Here is a 23,549-nt window from a genome sequence, read left to right as displayed (position 1 = left end):
ACAAAGTCATGAGCATGGCTGTCCAGCATGCCTCCCTCCTCTGATTTACCCCTCACTGCTAATGTACAATCTCTATAGAGAGGCTGGTGTGGTGAGAGCAGCTCTCTCAGCTGTTAAATGACTAAATGTAAAAGTTGTTATAGTGTCAGAATGGCTGCACCAAATAATCTAAGTGATACATCAATTAATTCAGGATCTCTTTGCCTACATCATGCTGCTCTCAGATGAGGTAGCAAAAACCTGCTGACAGATTCCCTTTAAGACTGGAATAGTTCACGCAATTCTTAATGAAGGTGCGTGGAAGGGTAAGATAGATGCACAAAATTCATTAGAGGCACAAGTCACTTAAGGAATTTGGTCGATCTTATTAGTGAGGTGCATCTCTGTGTGTCTCACCAGAAATGCTATTTCAATAAGGCATATAGAAAACAAAATTTGCACTGAATAAATCTAGTGATTAAAGGTACACTGTCAGATTTTTTCTCTTTTTGTTATAGAGAATATACAGTCATATGAATAAGTTTGGGCACCCCTATTAATGTTAACCATTTTTCTTTATAACAATTTGGGTTTTTGCAACAGCTATTTCAGTTTTATATATGTAATAACTGATGGACTGAGTAATATTTCTGGATTAAAATGAGGTTTATTGTACTAACAGAAAATGTGCAATCCGCATTTAAACAAAATTTGACCAGTGCAAAAGTATGGGCACCCTTATCAATTTCTTGATTTGAACACTCCTAAGTACTTTTTACTGACTTACTAAAGCACCAAATTGGTTTTGTAACCTCATTAAGCTTTGAACTTCATAGGCAAGTGTATCCAATCATGAGAAAAGGTATTTAAGGTGGCCACTTGCAAGTTGTTCTCCTATTTGAATCTCCTATGAAGTGTGGCATCATGGGCTCCTCAAAACAACTTTCAAATAATCTGAAAACAAAGATTATTCAACATAGTTGTTCAGGGGGAGGATACAAAAAGTTGTCTCAGAGATTTAAACTGTCAGTTTCCACTGTGAGGAACATAGTAAGGAAATGGAAGAACACAGGTACAGTTCTTGTTAAGCCCAGAAGTGGCAGGCCAAGAAAAATATCAGAAAGGCAGAGAAGAAGAATGGTGAGAACAGTCAAGGACAATCCACAGACCACCTCCAAAGACCTGCAGCATCATCTTGCTGCAGATGGTGTCAATGTGCATCGGTCAACAATACAGCGCACTTTGCACAAGGAGAAGCTGTATGAGAGAGTGATGCGAAAGAAGCCGTTTCTACAAGCACGCCACAAACAGAGTCGCCTGAGGTATGCAAAAGCACATTTGGACAAGCCAGTTACATTTTGGAAGAAGGTCCTGTGGACTGATGAAACAAAGATTGAGTTGTTTGGTCATACAAAAAGGTGTTATGCATGGAGGCAAAAAACCACAGCATTCCAAGAAAAGCACTTGCTACCCACAGTAAAATTTGGTGGAGGTTCCATCATGCTTTGGGGCTGTGTGGCCAATGCCGGCACCGGGAATCTTGTTAAAGTTGAGGGTCGAATTGATTCAACTCAGTATCAGCAGATTCTTGACAATAATGTTCCAATATCAGTGACGAAGTTAAAGTTACGCAGGGGATGGATATTTCAGCAAGACAATGATCCAAAACACCGCTCCAAATCTACTCAGGCATTCATGCAGAGGAACAATTACAATGTTTTGGAATGGCCATCCCAGTCCCCAGACCTGAATATCATTGAACATCTGTGGGATGATTTTGAAGCGGGCTGTCCATGCTCGGCGACCATCAAACTTAACTGAACTGGAATTGTTTTGTAATCAGGAATGGTCAAATATACCTTCATCCAGGATCCAGGAACTGATTAAAAGCTACAGGAAGCGACTAGAGGCTGTTATTTTTGCAAAAGGAGGATCTACAAAATATTAATGTCACTTATGTTGAGGTGCCCATACTGGTCATGCACTGGTCAAATTTTGTTTAAATGAGGATTGCACATTTTCTGTTAGTACAATAAGCCTCATTTCAATCCAGAAATATTACTGAGTCCATCAGTTATTAGATGTATGAAACTGAAATAGCTGTTGCAAAAACCCAAATTGTTCTAAAGAAAAAAGGTTAACATTAATAGGGGTGCCCAAACTTTTTCATATGACTGTATTACATATCAATAATCACATCATCCAGCACAAAAACAAAACTTTACCTGCACATTCTGGGTTGTCTTCATTAAAATTTATTGCAAAATCATGAGAAACCTAAAAAAGAAAAGCAACATTTGTGTAAGCCTTTATAGCGCTATATATATATATATATATATATATATATATATATATATATATGTTAATGTGGCACTGACAGTTAAATAAAGGCCTAAAAATCCAATATAATGTATAACTGTAATAGATCTTACTTAACTTATCCGAAAAACTTATGGTAATTCAAAATATCACAAAAAAAAACAAAAACAACAAAAATCGTGCAATAAAAAAAAAATCCTAAAATATATCTGCTATATTTTAATAGAGAGGATAACCTTTAGGAAAAGTGGTGATAACACATAATATAGATCAGTTACCATGAGATCATATTAGAACTTGTAAAAACTATGAAGAAAAGTTTGATAAGTGATCACTTGTGTACAAATTACAAGGAGTTGGAGCATGATTACAGATGTAACAGTGTGATCTTTTTTGTTTGTTTTCTAGCATTATATAAATTATTATATTATTTGTTTGATGAATGAAAAAACACAGTTCCTCTATGACAGGATACACTTTGGTCTCTTTTGCCAGCCAGCATAGGAACGCACAGCGGGCAAGCTTTGACATTGGTCCTAGTAGGTGTTGACTAAAGGCCGCTTTACACGCTGCGATATCGGTACCGATATCGCAAGCGTGGGTACCCGCCCCCATCTGTTGTGCGACACGGGCAAATTGCTGCCCGTGCCGCACAAAATCGCCCAGACCCGTCACACTACTTACCTGTCCGGCGACGTCGCTGTGACCGGCGAACCACCTCCTTTCTAAGGGGGCGGTCCGTGCGGCGTCACAGCGACGTCACTGAACCGCCGCCCAATAGAAGCAGAGGGGCGGAGATGAGCGGGATGTAAAATCCCGCCCACCTCCTTCCTTCCGCACAGCGGCCGGGAGGCAGGTAAGGAGAGGTTCCTCGTTCCTGCGGTGTCACACGGAGCGATGTGTGCTGCCGCAGGAACAAGGAACAACTTCGTTACTGCTGCATTAACGATTTTTGAGAATGGACCCCCATGTCACCGTTGAGCGATTTTGCACGTTTTTGCGACGATGCAAAATCGCTCATAGGTGTCACACGCAACAACATCGCTAATGCGGCCGTATATGCGTCACTAATTCCATGACCCCAACGAGTTCGCATTAGCGATGTCGTAGCGTGTAAAGCCCCCTTAAGGTTTATGAATTCATCAAAGTCACCAACAAAAAACAAATTATGCTAAGAAAACATGACCATATAATGATGGCTCAGTTACATAGTATACTAATGTCAATATATATATAGCCATGCACTGGGTCTGTCAGACAGCAAACATCAAGCAATATCCAACATGGATTCCCCTGATCAGATTGTTTACAATACAGCAGGTGAAATGTGTGACAAATCCTCCACAGAATCTGCATGAAATTTCCTCGGTAAAATATTCAGATTATGCTGCAGTGAAGCTATGAATACACTGTGTTAAAATCAGCTGCAAATTTACGTGGAACATACCCTAAGATATTTAGTAAATCATAATGAGAGTGTGAGTACATATTTAAAAGTAATTTATCAGAAAGTGACCTAATGATTGAATCCATTTTTTTTTTCATTTCAGGTATTTTTTAAACAATTTTGGTATTTTTTTTAATTTTCATATCATGCTCTGTATTAAAAAAAAGTTAGAAGTCTTGCTATTTCCACACTGGCCACTGGGGCTATTCCAGACTCATACGTCCTGTCCTTTCAGGTACATTAGGAGCAACAGATCGACCCAGACCTTATGTTTTGTACTGAAGCAGTTAATGAGCTTTGTAAATTTCATTGTGAAGGGAGGGGGAACAGATCAGTTGTAACATCGCCTCTCATGAATAGTGGGGTCCTGTGCTATCATTTGTGCTTAGAGGTGACTTTTTAAACTCTTCTTATAAGAACAAGAAATTTAAGTCTAAAATAGTGCCAATGACCAGTGTGAACATTGTAAGATTTCAATTTTAAGTATATGGATTTTAATATGGGGGGGGGGATTTCAATATGTCAACACAAAGCCTGACTTAGGTCATTTTCTGATTTCATTTTCAATTTAAATGAGTTGCAAATAGTAAAATAAATTACCTTATAATCTGGAGGTATTCTGGCACCAAAACCAAAGGCGGGGAACATTTTGTCACTATGAAAAAAAATGAAACACATGACAGTTACATGATCAAACCTACAAATTTGGTCACTACTCAAAAAATGAAACACCTAAGTAATCAAGAAGAAATAGTCCACCAGTGACAGGAATATAAACCTACAAAAACGACTCCAAGGGAGAGAGCCACAGCGAAACGCGTCACGGTGTTTTATTGGTAAGGATTCTTTGCATATGTACCGATTCTTCCATTGTTTTACACTATATATGGCAGATTTTTTTTGGTGAAGTCGTTTATCATCTCTTCCTTTTTCTCATCACTGATTTATTATATGGTTGCTCTTGTGGGTACTATTTATCACTAAGGTTGATTGCTTTATTATATTATATTTTATTAAATTTTGATACACTCTTTTTTTAGGGAGGGATGTTTTGTATACCTTAATATTCATTAATTATTATTTTTTCATAATTTTTTGCCACATCAGTTTGTTACACCAATAATTTTACCGGACTTGCTGTTCCTTTTATGTCATTCCCCATTACTGTGCATTGTTTTGTAGATTATTTAACTAAATGTATTATTTTGGTATGTTCCAATAAAGATTATATTTTATTACGAATTTTGGAGTAGTTTTTGTAGGTTTACATACAGTTACATGATCGTTTCACACTAGGACACATGGATTCTGAAGGGCACCCTGTGCTCCTAACTTGGTTCAAAAATCGTGAAAAAACCCAATCCAAAAGAATGTAGATAATTCATAGATAAAAACACAATGCACTAAATTATAAAGAGAACCTGTCATAAAAAACACTGCTCCTAGACCACCGTCATAGTAATTATATAGCAGGACTTCTCAAACTGTGAAGCGCACCTCTTCAATGTCATTGAGGCTCAGATTGAGGGGCAGTTTTGATAGATTTTTGATAGAAGGCATATACTGCACAGACATTTCTCTGGATGTAACATCGTGTAATTTTAAGACATTTACAGAAATATTAACCCTTAACTTGATTTGAAGCGCACATGCACTGCCAAATTGCTGCAGAATTTTCAGCATGGACACTACGCAACGTGCGCACATGGCCTTAATCAGCCCTTCCACCCATTGACTTCATTCTGAAAAACGCATGGCAAAAAAAACGCAACAAAAGGAAGCAAAAACACACCTTGTGTTTTGGTGCGTTTTTCTGCCAGATGCAGTTATGGGTGTGGAAAATTTCTGCACCAAATACTCCGCATGTGCACATGTCCTATGGCTATGGGCGCACATTGCAGATTTGGTGTGGAAATTTTCTGCATGAAATATGCACCTTCTGGAGAAATATGCATCAAAAAAAGCATGTGTTTTTGTGCCATGTGTTGTTTTAGAAGTCAATGGGTGGAAGAGCTAAAAAAATGCAAGAAAAAAAACGCACCAACAATTGACATGCTGCAGATTATTATCTACAAGTAAAAAATAAGCAAGAAGCGCACATCAAATCAGAATTCTCATTGATTTTGTTGGCATAGATGGCACGAAGATAGACATGCAGAGTTGGGCAGCAATCTGCACTAAATCTGCATAAAAAGCACACACTGTGTGCACAAGGCCTAAAATGGGCTTTAGAGTGGCACCCAGTGAAGCCACCTTGTTATGTCAAAACTGCATGAATCCAGACGAGACCAGGATCATCCCAATGTTCACAGATAGTGTGAGCTGCTTTATTGTTTCCTTTATGCTGTAAGACGCAAACCATACAGGGATATCTTTACAAAGCAACTGCTAAAATGCTTAACACTATAGACATTTTTAGAGTTTGTTTGATGATAGCTTCCTTTTAAATTGTATGCCACCCAATCAGAGTAAGGTCTCTTTTACATGTCCATGCAAAACACATGTTTTGCACGGTCCGTGGTGTAGGTGCGTATATGTGCGCATGTGTCTGTGTGTATGTTCAGCCTGTGCTGTCAGTGTTATATCCGTATCACATCCAGATAGCACACGGACACCATGACCTTGTATACTCACCTGTCCCTGCCGCTGCTATCTCCGATATGCTATCTGCTGCTGTCACACTTGCTTCCGGGTCCGCAGAGCAGTGAATATGCATGAGCATAATGAGTGGGTCCGGAAGCAAGTGACAGCAGCGCCAGAGACAGCAGCGCCGGAAATGTGAGTATAGAAAATAATTTTATTTCAAAGATGTGTTTTCTCCAGTACGTGTCACACTGATGTCACACAGATCACATCAGTTAGTGGTCCGTGTGACATCAGTGCTGCCAGAGGAAAACGGACATGTTGTCTTTGTTATTGTTGGCAAAAGTTGAAATCATAAAAGAACCTGTCAGCAAAAACTGACTGGTTAAACCAAGCACAAATAATTGGTGGCCCATTGGTGTGTCCAAAAAAGTTCAGTACACTTTCCAAACTTGTTTTCCTTCCATCTCTGCCCTCCTCTGGCAATCAAGGAAGAGGGGGTGGAGATAGATGCAAAACAAGTAAGGCTAGGTTCACACTTCCGTTGTGTTTGCTTCCGTCAGGTCTGTCGTTGCGACGCAATGATGGATCCGTCGTTTTTGAGATGTCAACTGACGCAACGGATGTGTAATTTCACAGGATTCCGTTCACAGGAATCCTGTGAAATAAATGATCCGCCGTGTCTGTTACATCCATTGTGCATCCGTTCTTTGACGGATCCGTCGTGATCCGTTTGTGTTTGGGACAGCCCACTGGGTGTGCCAAACATGCTGGGCATGCTCAGTAGAGCATGACTGAATCCAGCACTGGATTCCATCGTGGGACGGATTACGACTGAATCCAGCACCATAGACATTCATTATAGCTTGTGACGGATTGTGACGGACACCTGCGGAGTCTGTTTTTTTTGCCATTCCAAAAAACGTTACATTCAGCGTTGCTACCGCCTGATGGTTAGTCACTAAACGACTGATCCATTCGCAGCGGATGCAACGCAAGGCCATCAGTCACAATCCGTCGCTAATAGAAGTCTATGGGGAAAAACTGGATTCCTGCAAAATATTTTGCAGGATACCGTAATTCCTCAAGGCAACGGATTGTGACTGATGCAAAACAATGGAAGTGTGAACCTAGCCTAAGAGGGAAGGTACACTAAACCATTTGTTCATGCCAAGAGTGCTCTGAGTGCCTGTGCTTGGTCTGAATGGTCATTTTGTGCTGATAGACACCCTTAAACAACTTTTATAGGTTTTTTCTTGGCCACATATCCTCAGAAGTTTATATTCAGATAATTTAGAAAAACAATTCCTGCAGTATTCTAATATGTTGAGTTATTTCAGCCAATTATGTGGTCATTTAAAGCAAATAGTTAAAGAGAAGTCATTTACCATAGTGCTCAGCGCAGCATTGATTTGGGGGTTTAAAAGGCTGACGAGCTAGTCCGCAGGGATAAAAACATGCTGACTCGATTACTTTCAAGCAATTAGATTACGAAGCTAGAAAGCCCCATATCCTCTTCAAAAACGTATAGAAATGAGCCAGAGAATAGTAATTTGCTGGAAATGATAAGTCTGCCCATGTTTGCTTTTTTCTAGGTGTGTGATAGAATGCACAAAAGTATGGTTACATGAATGAAGCCTACATTACAAAGTGAAGCAATTAGTAGCAAAGCCCTCTTAAAGGGATTCTAAAGGATTTACTGTCCTTATGGACATCACGTTAATGGGTGTTTAAAATCTGTATACCTGCTCCTAAGCAAGAGTCAGCTATGCTTAAGAATTAATGTTCTATCGCCTTCTATGATACGAATTATTACTGTATAGCAGTTTGCCATAAACAATTCCTATGACGTACTGCATCAAAATTCATTGAAGGTTCTCTATCTAAACATATTTTAAGAAAAAAAGATTCAAAGTAAAGACACATGGACATCAAAGAGAAAACACATTTCTCAGACTACTCAGAATAGTTCCGTGTTGCATCACTGCCCTTCTCCTAAGCCACAGACTGCTAACAGGCCTACAGCTTAGGATATGTCAGTGTGCCCATGAGAGTAGCACAATGATGTAATTGTATCACGCTGCGTCTGCAGGCCTGCCATAGTAGAGGAAACGGAGGCTGTGGTGCCAGGGATATGGATTAGGTGAGCACACCTATAATCCCTATCATATAGGGAGATGTAGGGGCCATTAACCACTTTTGCAAGCCCACATCTTTCCCTGCATATTACAGCGGTGACGCCAGATCATGGAAATCATGTTATTACACCCACAGATGCATGATAACATAGAAAGAGGGCCAACTAGTCGGGGGAAACAATGCCCCTGCAACTAGTCACAGTCCTAAATTAGCATAGAGGGAAAGTGATAGCCAGTCATGAAAAATCACTCTCCATATGCCCTATTCTGGCACATTATAAAAACAGGGAAGCCCATACACTACAGCCCCCTTTCCTTAGAATAGGTCATCAACGTCTGATTGGCTGGGGTCTGACACACTACACCCCCGCCGATCAGCTGTTGTGATACCTGGTAGCGGCAGCAGGCATCCGGAAATGCTCAGTTCCGGACCTGCTCAGTCTTCTGATAGCGGCCACCACCGTTTACTGCACATCTGCCTCCTATTGATTAGAATGGGAGGCGATTGTGCAAGTACCCGGCCGCGGCCGCTATCAGAGGATGGAGCAGCGCTGGAACTGAGCATTTCCGGATGCCTGTTGCCCCCGTCAGTACCAAGAACAGCTGATCAGCGGAGGTGTGGGGTGTTGGACGCTGGCCAATCAGACATTGATGACCCATCCTAAGGATAGGCCATTAATGTAAGAGTAGTGGACAACCTCTTTTAAAGGGAACCAATCACCAGGATTTTCGTATATAACGTTAAGCTAGTACTATATTGGCACTATCAGGCTGATTCTATACACACCTTTAGGGTCAGCTCGGATGTATAGGTTTTGAAATCCAAGAAAGTAAAGTTTATGAAATCAGCAGCTTCTTGAGTGACAACAGCTGAGGATCAGATAATATATGGGGGTATTCATAGTACTCATAGTATTATACAATTGATTTATCAGGAAGCAACATTTTTCTGTTGGCTGAGGCCCCGCCCCTTCTGGTCACATGGGTATGACTGCACCAAAGGTCCTGCAAGCCAAAGTAAATCAATTGTATAATATTTATGCTAAGTCTAATAGGGGAGGGGATAACTATGAATACATTATCTGATCCTCAGCTGCTGTCACTCAAGAAGCTGCCGATTTTATAAACTTTACTTTCTTGGATTTCAAAACCTACACATCCAAGCTGACCACTAAACGTATGTAGAGAATCAGCCTGATAGTGCCAGTATAGCACTGGCCTTAGGTTATATACGAAAATCCTGGTGGTTAGTTCCCTTTAAAGGTTTTTACTATTTTACAAGGCAGGTGATAAATTACTGACCACTGTGGGGTCCATTGTTGTTGCTGCCAGTGATCCTAAGTTGGAACTCTTAAGTGTTGTCTCCAGTTTGAAGAGCCCTAGGCAAATGGTGGTCAATCATACACACTGCCTCTCCATTTACTCTTATGGTAGTGCTAAAGATCAGCCAAACACAATGCTCTATGATTCCACTGAGATGGAATGGAGCTGCTGCGCATATGATCAACCATTGCTCTATTTACACAGTGTTCTTCAGAGTCAGAGTCTCGATTCCCGAGAATGGTGGGAGTCCCAGCAGTCAGCCCCCAAGTGATTGGGAAGTTATTCCCTCTCCAAAATTGAGAATACCACTTTAAATATCCGGTTAAATTGAAAACATTACCATCAATGATAGGACTAACTGAGCGCTTTACTAGATGGGAATACCCTTCAAAATTACCTGTTACATCTTGTATCAATAGATGTAAAAATACATATTTTTGTTGTTGCCTTTGTTCAATGTAAAGAAAGAATGACAGGTACACAAATTGCATCACAGCAGTGTTTGACAGGTATTAAACTGGATTAGATGAAATCTTTGAGGCAGATAGGGATCCATTTTCGGTTTAAATTACCTCCTTTCCTATGAAATGTCTTGTTTTCACATGGATCAGCATTGATTTGTTCTAGGTAATCATTACTGTAGCTTCTTAGCTCGGATTAAGTCCTACATTGTAATATAGATGTTACAGCACATTTTAACATTTTTTTGTTTTTTATTTTTAGCTAAAGGAATGAAATAAAACCTTCATCTGACGAGATGTGAGCTGTCTTCTAACAGCTTGACAGAGTATTCTGATTGACATCTCTACTTCCGAAAATTCTCCAGCAGCCGGTGCCTCTCCGTACCACATGTCATCTCTGATTTACTACCGTGTTCGGCTAAGCAGGTGTGATGTCTGCGGGTGGCTTGCTACCTAGGCAGATCACAATCACTGTTTTCTGCAGTGAAAAAGCTGTCAATCAGCCCTTATTATGGGATTTTCTAAGCTCTGTCTAGAAACCGATATTATTATTTCAGCAAATGAATTGAATAATTCAGCTTTTGTCCACAGTTACTGCCGGATGCTTTCAAGCCGCTCAATGACAGACCTTTGAAGTCCGAGATCAAGGTTTATAGGTTGACACAGAATATGAACCAAATATGACTGAAAGTGAGGACATTATGCGTTGACCTTGGTACGCCATGAAACAAGAGGAAGTCATTCTGCTTAATCAATAGCTCCTGCACTGCTCTGGCAATATGATCCCATGGCATAAGGCCAAAGTCTGACAGATAACGGGAAAATGAGAAAAATAAGCAGGATTATTGTCTGTGCAATCAGGTTTGTGAAGAAGTGCGTTTGTTTCAGCACGTTGTTCCATATGATTAGTAGAAGCAAAGGAACATATGTATAAATGTCAATCTGCCAAAATGGGCTTTGTGTATTTACTCTTTGGTAGATACATATTAACTATGTATACATATAAATATTGCCATATGTTAGCATGCAAATTATAATCATGCATTTTATGGTTTTTACTTTGTTTTAAAGTAGCTTCCTCAGAATGACGCCAGGTTTCAGAATAGTAATGGCACACATTAAATAGCTGTCTTAAACCTGATGAGGCTAGTTTGCTTTCTTTAAAATACATGTATTTTAGTCCAGCTGAAGAGTAAGAGAGCTCACGAGTAGAGATGAGCGGACTCATGGAAGTCCAGTTCGGAGGGTTCAGCCAGACTTTAGATAAAGTTTGGCTTGGGACCCGGACTTGACACGAACCTCATTGGGAGTCACTGACTGGGCAGTCTGGGTCTCCGCCCACATGCAACCATAAACAGATCACTTCCGTGGGCAGGTGGTCAGGGTATTTCCTTTCTCTTTTTTTTTTTGTATACATGTAAGATGGTGGTCGAGTTTCCACACTTTAAGACATCAAATATGTTCTTAAATATATGTATGTATATGTTATAAGATATAAAGTAATGTTATGTAGGAATGTATAGTGTAAGGTATTATATAAGTGTTATAGGTCTGCAGGTGAAAGGTTAAATCTTCCCAGCAACAAACAGGTGACAGTTGGGATTAGAAACTGAGAAAAACAGTTTCTACGGGAATGTCAGTTAGGGTCTAGCCTCTGACAGAAACAGATGTCATGTCTGAGGAGCAGCACAGCTGTATAGTATGGGTGATTTATGACAGGGAAGGAAACCAAGAATCATGGAAGAGAGAATATAATAAGAGAAAAGAGCCACCTGCAAAGCAGATTGTGACTGCAGCAAGATCTTATCCACTGACCAAGTGAGTGAACAAGAATGACTTATCCCTAAGGGAGATGTCCAGCAGTACGTACCTTAATAGCTTATCGCTCAAGAGGAGATGGGCCTGAAAGGAAGAGGGAGCCAGCGAATGGAGAGAGCACTGGGAAGCAGTTCCAGAAGCGTCAGGAGGCTAATAGCCTGGTCCGGCCATATTGACACAATCCCTAAGGGAGAAGACTATGACGCAGAGCCGCGTAAAGACTGAGTGACTTTACAGCGCTAGTATATCAGGTCAGGCTGGGTGGTGGGGAGTGGCTCAGAATTATGGGGAAGGAGAAGAACATTTCAGATGGAACATGCTGCCAGACTAGGTCTGATGTTACTCCTTACAATGCAATGTGCCCGCTTCCGAGTGTGTGCAGTTAGCAGCCATCAATTGTTCAGTAAAGACTTTATGTTTATGAAGAAGTTGTGGTTTCCTCTTTGGTGTGAAGTACCATCTGAGCCTGGCCGGCCGAAAACATTGGCACAATGTGGCCTGCAAAGGTGTAACACCTCCGTAGTGCAATACCACACACCCAGCCAGGACCTTCATTTTCATGTAGCGTGCTGGGGTGCGGCAGATGACTACCTTATTCACGACTACCACCCCATGCCACATTACATCTACAGTACAAACCAAAAGTTTGGACACACCTTCTCATTCAAAGAGTTTACTTTAATTTCATGACTCTGAAAATTGTAGATTCACATTGAAGGCATCAAAACTATGAATTAACACATGTGGAATGAAATACTTAACAAAAAATTGTGAAACAACTGAAAATATATCTTACATTCTAGGTTCTTCAAAGTAGCCACCTTTTGCTTTGATTACTGCTTTGCATACTCTTGGCATTCTCTTGATGAGCTTCAAGAGGTAGTCACCAGAAATGTTTTTCACTTCACAGGTGTGCCCTGTTAGGTTTAATAAGTGGGATTTCTTGACTTAGGCTATGTGCGCACGTGTGCGCTCTGCACCGCACTGAAAATGTGCGCTTCAGAGCGCAGCTGAAAAGCTGCGTTCTGAAGCGCATGGTGCCGGCAGATTCGTGCGCTCTGCATGCTGCCTCTCCCTATAGACAGCATGCAGAACGCACGAAAGAAGTGACATGTCACTTCTTAGAACGCAGCGATTCGGCAAGCAGCCGAATCGCTGCGTTCTAACATGCCACGTGCGCACGGCCCCTGCACAATCTCCATAGATTGTGCAGGGGACGCAGGACGCATGCAGTTACGCTGCGGTGCAGAACGCAGCGTAACTGCATGTAATACACACATGTGCGCACATACCCTTATAAATGTGGTTGAGACCGTCAGTTGTGTTGTGCAGAAGTCTGATGGATACACAGCTGATAGTCCTACTGAATAGACTGTCAGAATTTGTATTATGGCAAGAAAATAGCGGCTAAGTAAAGAAAAACAAGTGGCCATCATTACTTGATGAAGAAATGAAGGTCAGTCAGTCCGAAGAATTGGGAAAACTTTGAAAGTGTCCCCAAGCGCAGTGGCAAAAACCATCAAATGCTACAAAGAAACTGGCTCATATGAGGCCCGCCCCTGGAAAGGAAGACCAAGAGTCACCTCTGCTGCGGAGGATAAGTTTATCCGAGTCACCAGCCTCAGAAATCGCAGGTTAACAGCAGCTGAGATTAGAGACCAGGTCAATGCCACACAGAGTTCTAGCAGCAGACACATCTCTAGAACAACTGTTAAGAGGAGACTTTGTGCAGCAGGCCTTCATGGTAAAATAGCTGCTAGGAAACCACTTCTAAGGACAGGCAACAAGAAGAAGAGACTTGTTTGGGCTAAATAACACATGGAATGGACATTAGACCAGTGGAAATCTGTGCTTTGGTCTGATGAGTCCACATTTGAGATCTTTGGATTCAACCACCATGTCTTTGTGCGACGCAGAAAAGGTGAACGGATGGACTCTACATGCCTGGTTCCCACTGTGAAGCATGGAGGAGGAGGTGTGATGATGCGGGGGTGCTTTGCTGGTGACACTGTTGAGGATAAAATTCAAAATTGAAGGCATACTGAACCAACATGGCTACCAGAGCATCTTGCAGCGGCATGCTATTCCATCCAGTTTGTGTTTAGTTGGACCATCATTTATTTTTCAACAGGACACTGACCCCAAACACATCTCCAGGCTGTGTAAGGGCTATTTGACTAAGAAGGAGAGTGATAGGGTTCTATGCCAGATGATCTGAACTCCACAGTCACCAGGCCTGAACCTAATCGAGATGGTTTGGGGTGAGCTGGACCGCAGAGGGAAGGCAAAAGGGCCAACAAGTGCTAAGCATCTCTGGGAACTCCTTCAAGACTGTTGGAAGACCATATCCGGTGACTACCTCTTGAAGCTCATCAAGAGAATGCCAAGAGTGTGCAAAGCAGTAATCAAAGCAAAAAGTGGCTACTTTGAAGAACCTAGAATATAAGACATATTTTCAGTTGTTTCACACTTTTTTGTTAAGTATTTCATTCCACATGTGTTAATTCATAGTTTTGATGCCTTCAATGTGAATCTACAATTTTCAGAGTCATGAAATTAAAGAAAACTCTTTGAATGAGAAGGTGTGTCCAAACCTTTGGTCTGTACTGTATATTACATCAGGTCATGCTGGTTTTAGTCCCAGTGTGAGCCATTCAAACACTGCATGTGGCTCACACAGGGCTGACCATCACTCATACCCAAGCACAGCACTGCTCGCTTGAATGATTTGCACTCGTAACTCCCTCGAACTTTGAACTTGAATTGTCATTGCTTTTTTTTTTGTAGTCTGTCTTTGAACCCAAACTTCAAACCTCGAACATCAGGTTCGCTCATCTCCATTCAGCACCTACTATAAAACGTCTGACATAAGCTATTCATCCAACTGCAGTAATTCAGACATGTTTGGTGATCACTGATCTAACTATTCAGATTGAAAAATGTCAATACTATTTTATTTGGCATGCCTCGAATTCTCTGTCTTTAAGGTACTTCAAATAATTGGGCTTTGGGTTTATTCAAGGAAAAGTACTAAGTACAGACATCTTTTAGTTGTAGGGAACAATCTTTTGCAAAATTCTTCCCAACCACCTCAATACAATGCCAGCAATTATCATCACATTGCTCCTTGCTGTTCACATTAGTAAACTTCCCTTAGGTGTCTGCCACACTTACGTGACAAAACGTTCCGTTTTTGTCACGTACATGTTAAAGGGGTGGTTTTGTCCCCGTGTGCCGTTTTTGTGGCACGTACGTGTTCTCCGTGTGTTATACGTTATAACACACGAAGAACGGAAAGTCCCGCCTACCTGCATCATCCGGCGCTGTCTGTGGTGCTGAATGACAGAGTCCGGCCAAAGCCACGCCCCGCTGACGCTGCGTCCAGCCCCCAGTGAAGAAGAAGCGTTGTTCAAATTCACTGGGGGATGGATGCAGGGGACAGCTGCGGCAGAGACTGCAGGTATGGTGGAAGTGAGTATGTGTTTTTATTATTTTTACACTGACAAGTGTCTTTCTCCGGTGCGTGTCACACGGGCCCGCATCCACACTACATCCGTGTGGTACAGATGCGGGCCGTGTGACACCCGTGCTGCTGGAGCAACACGGACATGTCAGCGTTTTAAAAAAATGGACACACGTAAGTACGGAACGAACACATGTTCCATTCCTGAACACTTACGTGTGTCCAAAACAATAACAATACATAGGAACACGTGGGCCCGTGTCTCAGGTACGTGAAAAAAAAAGGCACACACGTACCGGAGGCACGTGAGTATGACGGAAGCCTTATACTGTATTGTCAATAGCCACACCTCCCAACTGTCCCGGATTCTGCAGAACTGCCCCAATTTTAGAGGTGTGTCCCGCACTCCCGCGGCTCACAGCTGATGTCCCGGCTCCTCCCCTCAGAGCAGTGAATAAATTAAATTATCATCAGCTCTGAATTATCAGGGCGGCTGGGACTTGAACCTGTGAACCATGAGAGCTCATTGTTCCATAGGCAGCAGCTCTACCCCTGAGCAACTGCCTGTATTGAAAAACATAGGCAGTTTTAGTTATCTTGACCTCTATATTGCTGTTGAGAAACAAGAAGCAGATTATTCAGCTGCAAAGATGGATGGAATATAGAGGGATGATAGAGGGATGGATGAATGATAGAGGGATGGATGATAGAGGGATGATAGAGGGATGGATGGATGATAGAGGGATGGATGGATGATAGAGGGATATATAGATACATGACAGATAATAGATAGATAGAAGGATAGATAGATTGATAGAAGGATATATAGATAGGATAGATAGATATAATAGATATATATATATATATATATATATATATATATATATATATATATATATATATATATATATATATATATATATATATATATATATATGCCCCAACCACTGTTACTACAGTCCCCACCCTGGATATGCCCCATCATAAGCCATGGACTTCCATAGCCCCCATCCTAGAAGTGCCCCCACAGTCCCCACCCTGGATGTGCCCCATCCATCCTTCCTACAGTCCCCACCCACCATCCCCACAGCCCCAGTCCCTAATGTACACTTGCCTTGGCAAAACTAATCTGCTGTGTTTAATTATCCAAGTAAAGTGGATGTGATTCCACGAGAAGACGCCGCTGAACTCTGCGGCTTTGATGCTTTTTTTTCTCTACACGTTTCTATGTGGAGCTTAAAAAAACCCAGGAAAAAGCTTCTCAGTACAATGAAAACACTTAAAAACGCAGATTCACATCTGAACCAAAAACACATTAAATAATGGAGAAAAGGCAGAAAAAACGCAGCAAAAATGGAATAATCAGAGAAGATTGGTATTGTGTAGTTTGGTGCCGACAGCGGCAGAAACAAAAAATCCCTGAAATTATGCAGCATGTGACAATGGCCTTATAGGCACAAATAAGCAACATGTCATATAGTAACACATAGAAATATAAGAAAATTCTGGCTGCTATGACTATTAAAGAACAGTCTGGGGCAACTGCTGAATGACCCTTACTGACAAATGGGTGTGGCTAGGGGTGTGGCTAAGGCGTGGTCAAAATTTGCCGCTCACTTTGTCCTTCTTTCGTTTCTTCAAAAGTTGGGAGGTATGCAATAGCCACTCTCGCAGTCAGCTGCCATCACTTTCTGGCCCTCCACAGTAGGCCATAAAATCAGTAAGGCCCCTTTCACACGTCAGTGATTCTGGTACGTTTGTGCTTTTTTTTATACGTACCAGAATCACTGACATACGCAGACCCATTCTAATCAATGGGTCTGCTCACACATCAGTGATTTTTCACTGAACGTGTCTCCGTGCAGCGTGCACCCTTGGCCGTGATTCTGCACGGAGACGTCAGTTTTTGTCTGGCATCACTGATGACCCACGGACCACACTGTTGTGTGATCCATGTGTGATCAGTGAAACACCAGAAAATCACAGACATATTAAATATTAAAAATGTTCAACTTACCTTGCCTGCGATTAGCTCTGCAGCCTCTGTTCTTGGCAGCTTCTGCCTGGCTCATGAATATTCATGAAAGCAGGAAATGCTGACCAGGAAGTAAGTGCTGAGAGCGGTGGGCGGACACTGCAGAGCTGAGAGACTTCAGCACCATGGACAGCAGGAACGAAGGCAGGTGAGTAATGTCCATATGCAATCACAGGATCACGGATTGCACATGGACAACCCACATGTGCCGTGAATCACGGAACACGGAGAGACGTGTGTGTGTTTTACACGTCAGTGAAGAACGTCAGTGTTTTTCACTGACGTGTGAAACGGGCCTAAGAGAATGAAACAATAAAAGAATCTTCTTAACCAAATCTATGTATCTGGCTAGAAATCTACAGGAAAACTTATTCTTTGTTTTGCTAACTATGTTGGCCACATATGGAGTAGCTTTAGGTGGGATAAAAAGGCTTTACTACATCTACTTCAGTTTTTTATTTTTTTACTACACTTTGAAGATGTGGTAGCAGGCAACGTTCTCTACAGCCGGCACAAATAGTCTGTTTTCTGCATTTTGCAATCCTCCAGCAGAGAGCTCTGATCTGATCTTGCTGACAGGCGGTGTGCTTTGTATGTATAATATATATTCTTCGCTATGTGCTTTAGACGTCTTAAAGTAACTGCATTCCCCAAAGTAAACTTAATAGCAATCTACTATTCACCGTTCTATTCATAAGTATATTTACTAGAATCCGGTATCTGATTAATTGGGATGGGACTCCTCTGTCTTTTGTCTCATGTTAGCCAGCTTTTCTTATAATCCTTTCTTTGTATTTGACCTTCCTTGGAAGACTGTGGAGTCTCCATGTGAGTTGTGCCTGTGGATTCTCCATATCAGTCCTGCGTTCTCTAGGTTGAATGCACTATTGGCTTATACAATCTATAGATGTACTGTGAAAGCTGTGTAACTCTCAGTAGTCTTTACCAAGTCATGTTTCATGTTACCACTACAAATTTTTGATCAATATCATGGATTTTTATTAATGTACATGGAATTGAATTGTTAGAAACATCACATAATGTAGTAACTTTCAGGTAAAGTGACTATATACCCCTGGTATAAGTACCCAAGAAAAGTCGTAAATGTTCCAGTTAAGATTCTAACATGGCTGAAATTCTTGTAGTTCTATATAATGCCTACTAAGGTTAGAAATTAAAGGTGCAAATTAATTTTCCTCCTAAATTCTTATCTATTTAATGCCATAATCTAAAATATTTTCTAATATACTTGCATTACAAATTCCCTACTGTTCCCTAACTACACTAACTACACTAACTGGTTTTCTATTTATTTTCACTTCCTGTTTGATGACGTTTTGTTTGACAATCCCAGTGCATCCTGGGATACTGAAATGAAGAGTCATCAGTAACCTTTGTTTCTGAGGCTGAGCTAGTCCCTGCACAGTGTGCACACTGTGTGAAGTGCACAAAGACAGCACGTTCTCTGTTGCCAGCTCAGATCAGCAGTAATGAGATTGCAATAGAGCATATTGTCAGAATTCCCAGCGTGCAGAGACCACTGACGCCATGTGCAGGGGCGGTGCTGTAACAACTTTTTTTTCTATTGCTTTTAAAAGTTTGAATTCAGCATAAAGTGATCCTAGTGTTTTCAAAGTGAGGTTAAAGATTTCTAGTTGAAGGTAAGAAAATTAGAGACTTTAGGTTAAAAAACGGTCAGCGAATTCATTATTTCTGTTGAGGATATTGCACAATCATTACATTTATTTAAGATATTGCAAAATAATTAATTTGATAGATTGTCTGTGTCTTTTCTCTGCCCAAGAGGTTCTATCCTGCATGCAGTTTCGGTGCAGTTTTCTGCAAAGAATTGCAGAAATGTCTGCAACCAAATACTCAACATGCACACATCTCCTCCTAATCCTGCATTGACTTCAATGAGTTCACCTGAAGGGAGGTCAATGAATTCACCTGAGGAGGGTTCACCTAAGGTCACAGCTGGGGTACTGTGGGAACCCCAGATGTGACGTCAATTGAACTCACTGACGTCGACGTCACCGCTGTGGCTCCATCAGTGTGTTCTGCAGGCTGCAGTGATCGCTTGCATTTTCTAAAATGACTACGCACTCAACCTCAGATGTAGCAGAGCCGAGATTGCCGTGGGACCTCAAGGTGTAGATTCCGTCAGACCTGCATGGGTGTTTTGGAGGTTAATAAATTAGTGAAAGAGGGTATGTGGTTTTGTTTGTTTGAGTTTTTATTTTGACTTACAGGGTTAGTAATGAAGGGGTCTCATAGACCTTTCCACATTACTTACCTTGGGTTTGATGACAGCTGTGATTTATAAAAAAAAAAAAAAAAAAAATTAGTTGTCATTAACTGCTTTATATTCCTATTGCTACCGCACCAGGGCAATTGAGATGAGCAGGATAATGCGCCAGAATTAGCACATCTAATAGATCCGCCAATTCTGGGGCAGCTGTGGGCTGCTATTTTTAGGCTGAGGAGGGCCCAATAACCATGGGCCTCTCCATCCTGATACTATCAGTACCCAGCTCATAGTAGAAAGATAGACAGCATCCCAGGTGTAATCTTCAAAAAATCTTTATTCCATCCAGACAGACAGCAACGTTTCACCCTACAATTGGGCTTTATCAACCCCAATTGTAGGGTGAAACTTTGTTGTCTGTCTGAATGGAATAAAGATTTTTGTTCAAGATTACCCCTGGGACGCTGTCTATCTTTCTACTATGATATGGTAACCAAGAGGATCCCTTGTGTTTTGACCTGCGTCCATTTTCCTTATGAAGGACTCCAACTGAGGTGCTGCAAACAACCTGTTTTTTTGCTATCAGCACCTAGCTGTCTGCTTTATCTTGGCTAGGTATCAAAATTGGGGGGGGAGACTCAATGACGTTTTTTTTAAATCATTTAAATAATTTAAAAAAAAACAACATACTGCAAGGGGGACCTTGTATGTTGATATATAGCCAAAATAACGCACACAGCTGGGGGCTGCAGTCTGTAACTGTCTGTTTTATCTGCGCTTTTTATAAAAATAAGGGACACCCTGTGCTAATTTTTTCCAATTATTTATTTTTACACTCCATTTCTGGGACCCAGACAGCTAGTGTGACTGCACTCACACTGTCACAGACGGTGGGCAGGGGAAGCACTGCATATTCATAAGGATTAATGAGCAGAAGCAGTGTGACAGCGTGGGGAGACTCAGTAAGTCTAATTCTTCTGTTTAAATAACCACATGTTATCATATTTATTTTTTTTTCACTGTGACTTGCAATCACAGTAATGCCTTTAGTAAAGATGGCTATGGCATTAATGTGATTGGCAAGCAATCCCAGCATGTTTATTGGCTGAAAATCAGGCACCAAATATGTGGGGAGGAGACTCGAAACTCACAAGGCGAATAACAAATACTCGTCAAGTAAAGGTTATCACTAATCCTGTACTATTCGTGCGAGTAACTAATAATGCTTACTATGTTCGCTCATCACTAGTGCTAACCACCGAGTCACCATGATGAGTAATTTAACATTTCAATCTGATCCCAGCTTGTTGCAAACTCTTTGCTAGAATACGATGATTTGCATGGGCTCGCTCACAGGTTGATCATGTCAAAGTTTGACAATGAAGTTTAATTACTGTCATTAGTGATGTACTGGGCAACCTCTCTCCCTAATCCTGTTGTTTTTTTTTTAAACATTATTGGTTTTCCCCACCAATGCCTGGTTCACCAATTTATTATTCTGTTTACTACTACTTGCCCTTCCTGCCCACTGTTCACACCCCTCTAATACATTATAGACCACAAGAATGAACCCGCACTTCAGCAAGAGACTGCTATAGAATATAGGATATCGTTTCCAGTTTTCATGATTGGATCATTAATGATTATTCTGAATTTTCAAGAAATAAATGAATTTTTTTCTCACCTGCATGTTCGAACATTTTTACAACAGTCAATATTCAGATGAGAAGCCAGTAGTTAATGGAAGGAAAGCGCCCTTAGAGTATCCTATGCCTGAAATATTTGTATTGTCATCTAGTGTAAGGCACTTAATGATTTCCTTTGCTAAGTCGCTCTCCAAACGGCAGGTCAATAGTATTTGCCACTGTCGAATTGCAAATATACAACTTTATCAAATAAATATTCATGTTTTATCTACATTGTGCCAGACATTATTAGGCTTCATTCTGTAACCATTGATTGAATATAATCAAAGGCTAGAATGTTCCTGCTTGTAATCATATTGTACCAAGGTCGACCAGCAAGTGCTCAGCTTATTAGTGGATTCTGTTACCTTCACAGTGTTAGATACTCGGCTATGGAGCATGCTTATTATGAAGTATAAAGGGAACCTTACGCCAGACTCTGGGGAATACCTGTAGAGGTGTCACGATGGATAAACATCTTCTTGCATCAAGGTTCTTGAAAATAATTACAACGCTACAGACAAGCCAGTTATTAGGACATTGTAAACAATTACAGAGAGGTACATAATAGGATCCCCTGAGAAGGCCAGTGCAACAGATCATATGTTACCTGTCATAGTCTTGGCAAATCTCCCCAACAGCCACCAGTGCTTTGAGATACTCATTGGGCTGGTAAGGATGGATATAGTGCAGGGAGCAACTGTTCCGGGGGTCGCCATTTGATGCTGTGAAATCAATTGCTACCTAGAAATAAACAAATTGCATCAAAATCTATTACTGCATTAATACAAGGCTAGCAAACATTGTATTCTATTTTATGGTAATGTATTAAACACCAGTAAATTGTCAATTCTGTATATATACAATATAGACTGAGCAGTCATTCTGGTGTTGGATTGATTCTAATACAATTCTTACTACTTAGATTGACATCAATTACAATAACTTATAGTTTGTCATATAGCGAGTATATAAGTATCTAAATATTGAGAACATCTCTGTTCTTAATCTAATCATTAAAAACTCATAATTAAGAAACTATACAATATCTTCTAGTCATAGGAATTATCTTTGTCCCAATGTTCTTCTAGTCACTTTATCCAAGGTACTGGCCGTTTTGCACTGGTACTGTGCTCACCATAGGGCAGGATCTCCATAACCTTCAGCAGTGTAAGCCAGCCCCCTTCTCTGTTAATAAAAACCAGAGTGGCAAAGAAGCTCCAAAATATGGCTTTATTCAGGCAACCAGGATTTAAATACATGGAAAAGGCTCACCTGATGGTGTTCTGAGAGAGCACAATTAGAAGGGCTGAGCAATAAGGTTCAAGCCGCTGCTGCTCTATGGATTGGTAGATCCAACTTGGAATTTAAGAAATGTGGAGAAGTGGCTATTTTGTGCTGCTGGAGTCTCAACAGATAGAGATGGTAGAAAACACTTGAGATAGTAGTGTTGATAACGTGGTTTTTAAATGTAATCACTACTTCATCAGGAGACCACAAGTTTTGTGAGTACAGTTTGAAACAGTTCTTCACAGCCAATATTTAAAGAAGCAGTCCCTTTAAAGGGACTCTGTCAGCAGGTTTTTGGTATGTAATCTGAAGACTGCATGCTGTGAGAGTTAAAACAGAGAATTCACCCTGCGTCTCTTATCATAAAGTGTGTTTTTGTTTACTTGCTATGTTGGCTTAATCTTCCTCGCTTTATCATTAGTCAGACTCAGCAGTGCGTGAGCTCAGGTAAGACTCCACCCCTGCTGTGATTAGCAGATTTTGTCTATAGAATTGTACACTGAAAGCCTGGTGTGGGTAGGGGCAGCTGAATGGGCTCTGCTACATGTTAAATCTAAAATCTTTGATTCTGTCAGAATGGCTGCAGCAAGTAAACTAAGTGATTCATCATTGAACTCAGGGCCTCTTTATCTATAGCATGCTGCCCTCAGATAAGGTAGAAAAAAAACCCTTCTGACAGATTCCTTTGTAGTATTTAAATGTGTGTGTGTGTGTGTCGGTGTGTATTATAATATATTATATATTGCATGTAGTGTATATT

General features: G+C 41.0%; 1 protein-coding gene across 1 annotated transcript in view; it reads right to left on the bottom strand.

Moving 5' to 3' along the window:
• Positions 1–23,549, bottom strand: part of CPNE4 (copine 4) — a 796,320-nt gene that overhangs the window by 54,538 nt on the left and 718,233 nt on the right. Inside the window, exons 11-13 of the mRNA XM_075315205.1 lie at positions 22,110–22,243; positions 4,346–4,400; positions 2,205–2,256 (exon numbers count right to left, since the gene is read on the bottom strand). Coding sequence (XP_075171320.1) covers positions 2,205–2,256; positions 4,346–4,400; positions 22,110–22,243 — 241 coding nt within the window. The remainder of the gene's footprint in view (positions 1–2,204; positions 2,257–4,345; positions 4,401–22,109; positions 22,244–23,549) is intronic.

The sequence above is a fragment of the Anomaloglossus baeobatrachus genome, chromosome 6 (genome assembly GCF_048569485.1).
Source record: "Anomaloglossus baeobatrachus isolate aAnoBae1 chromosome 6, aAnoBae1.hap1, whole genome shotgun sequence".
NCBI classification, from domain to species: Eukaryota; Metazoa; Chordata; class Amphibia; order Anura; family Aromobatidae; genus Anomaloglossus; species Anomaloglossus baeobatrachus.
The sequence above is the reverse complement of the archived record's forward strand: the minus strand, read 5'-3'. Positions and strand labels throughout refer to the sequence as shown.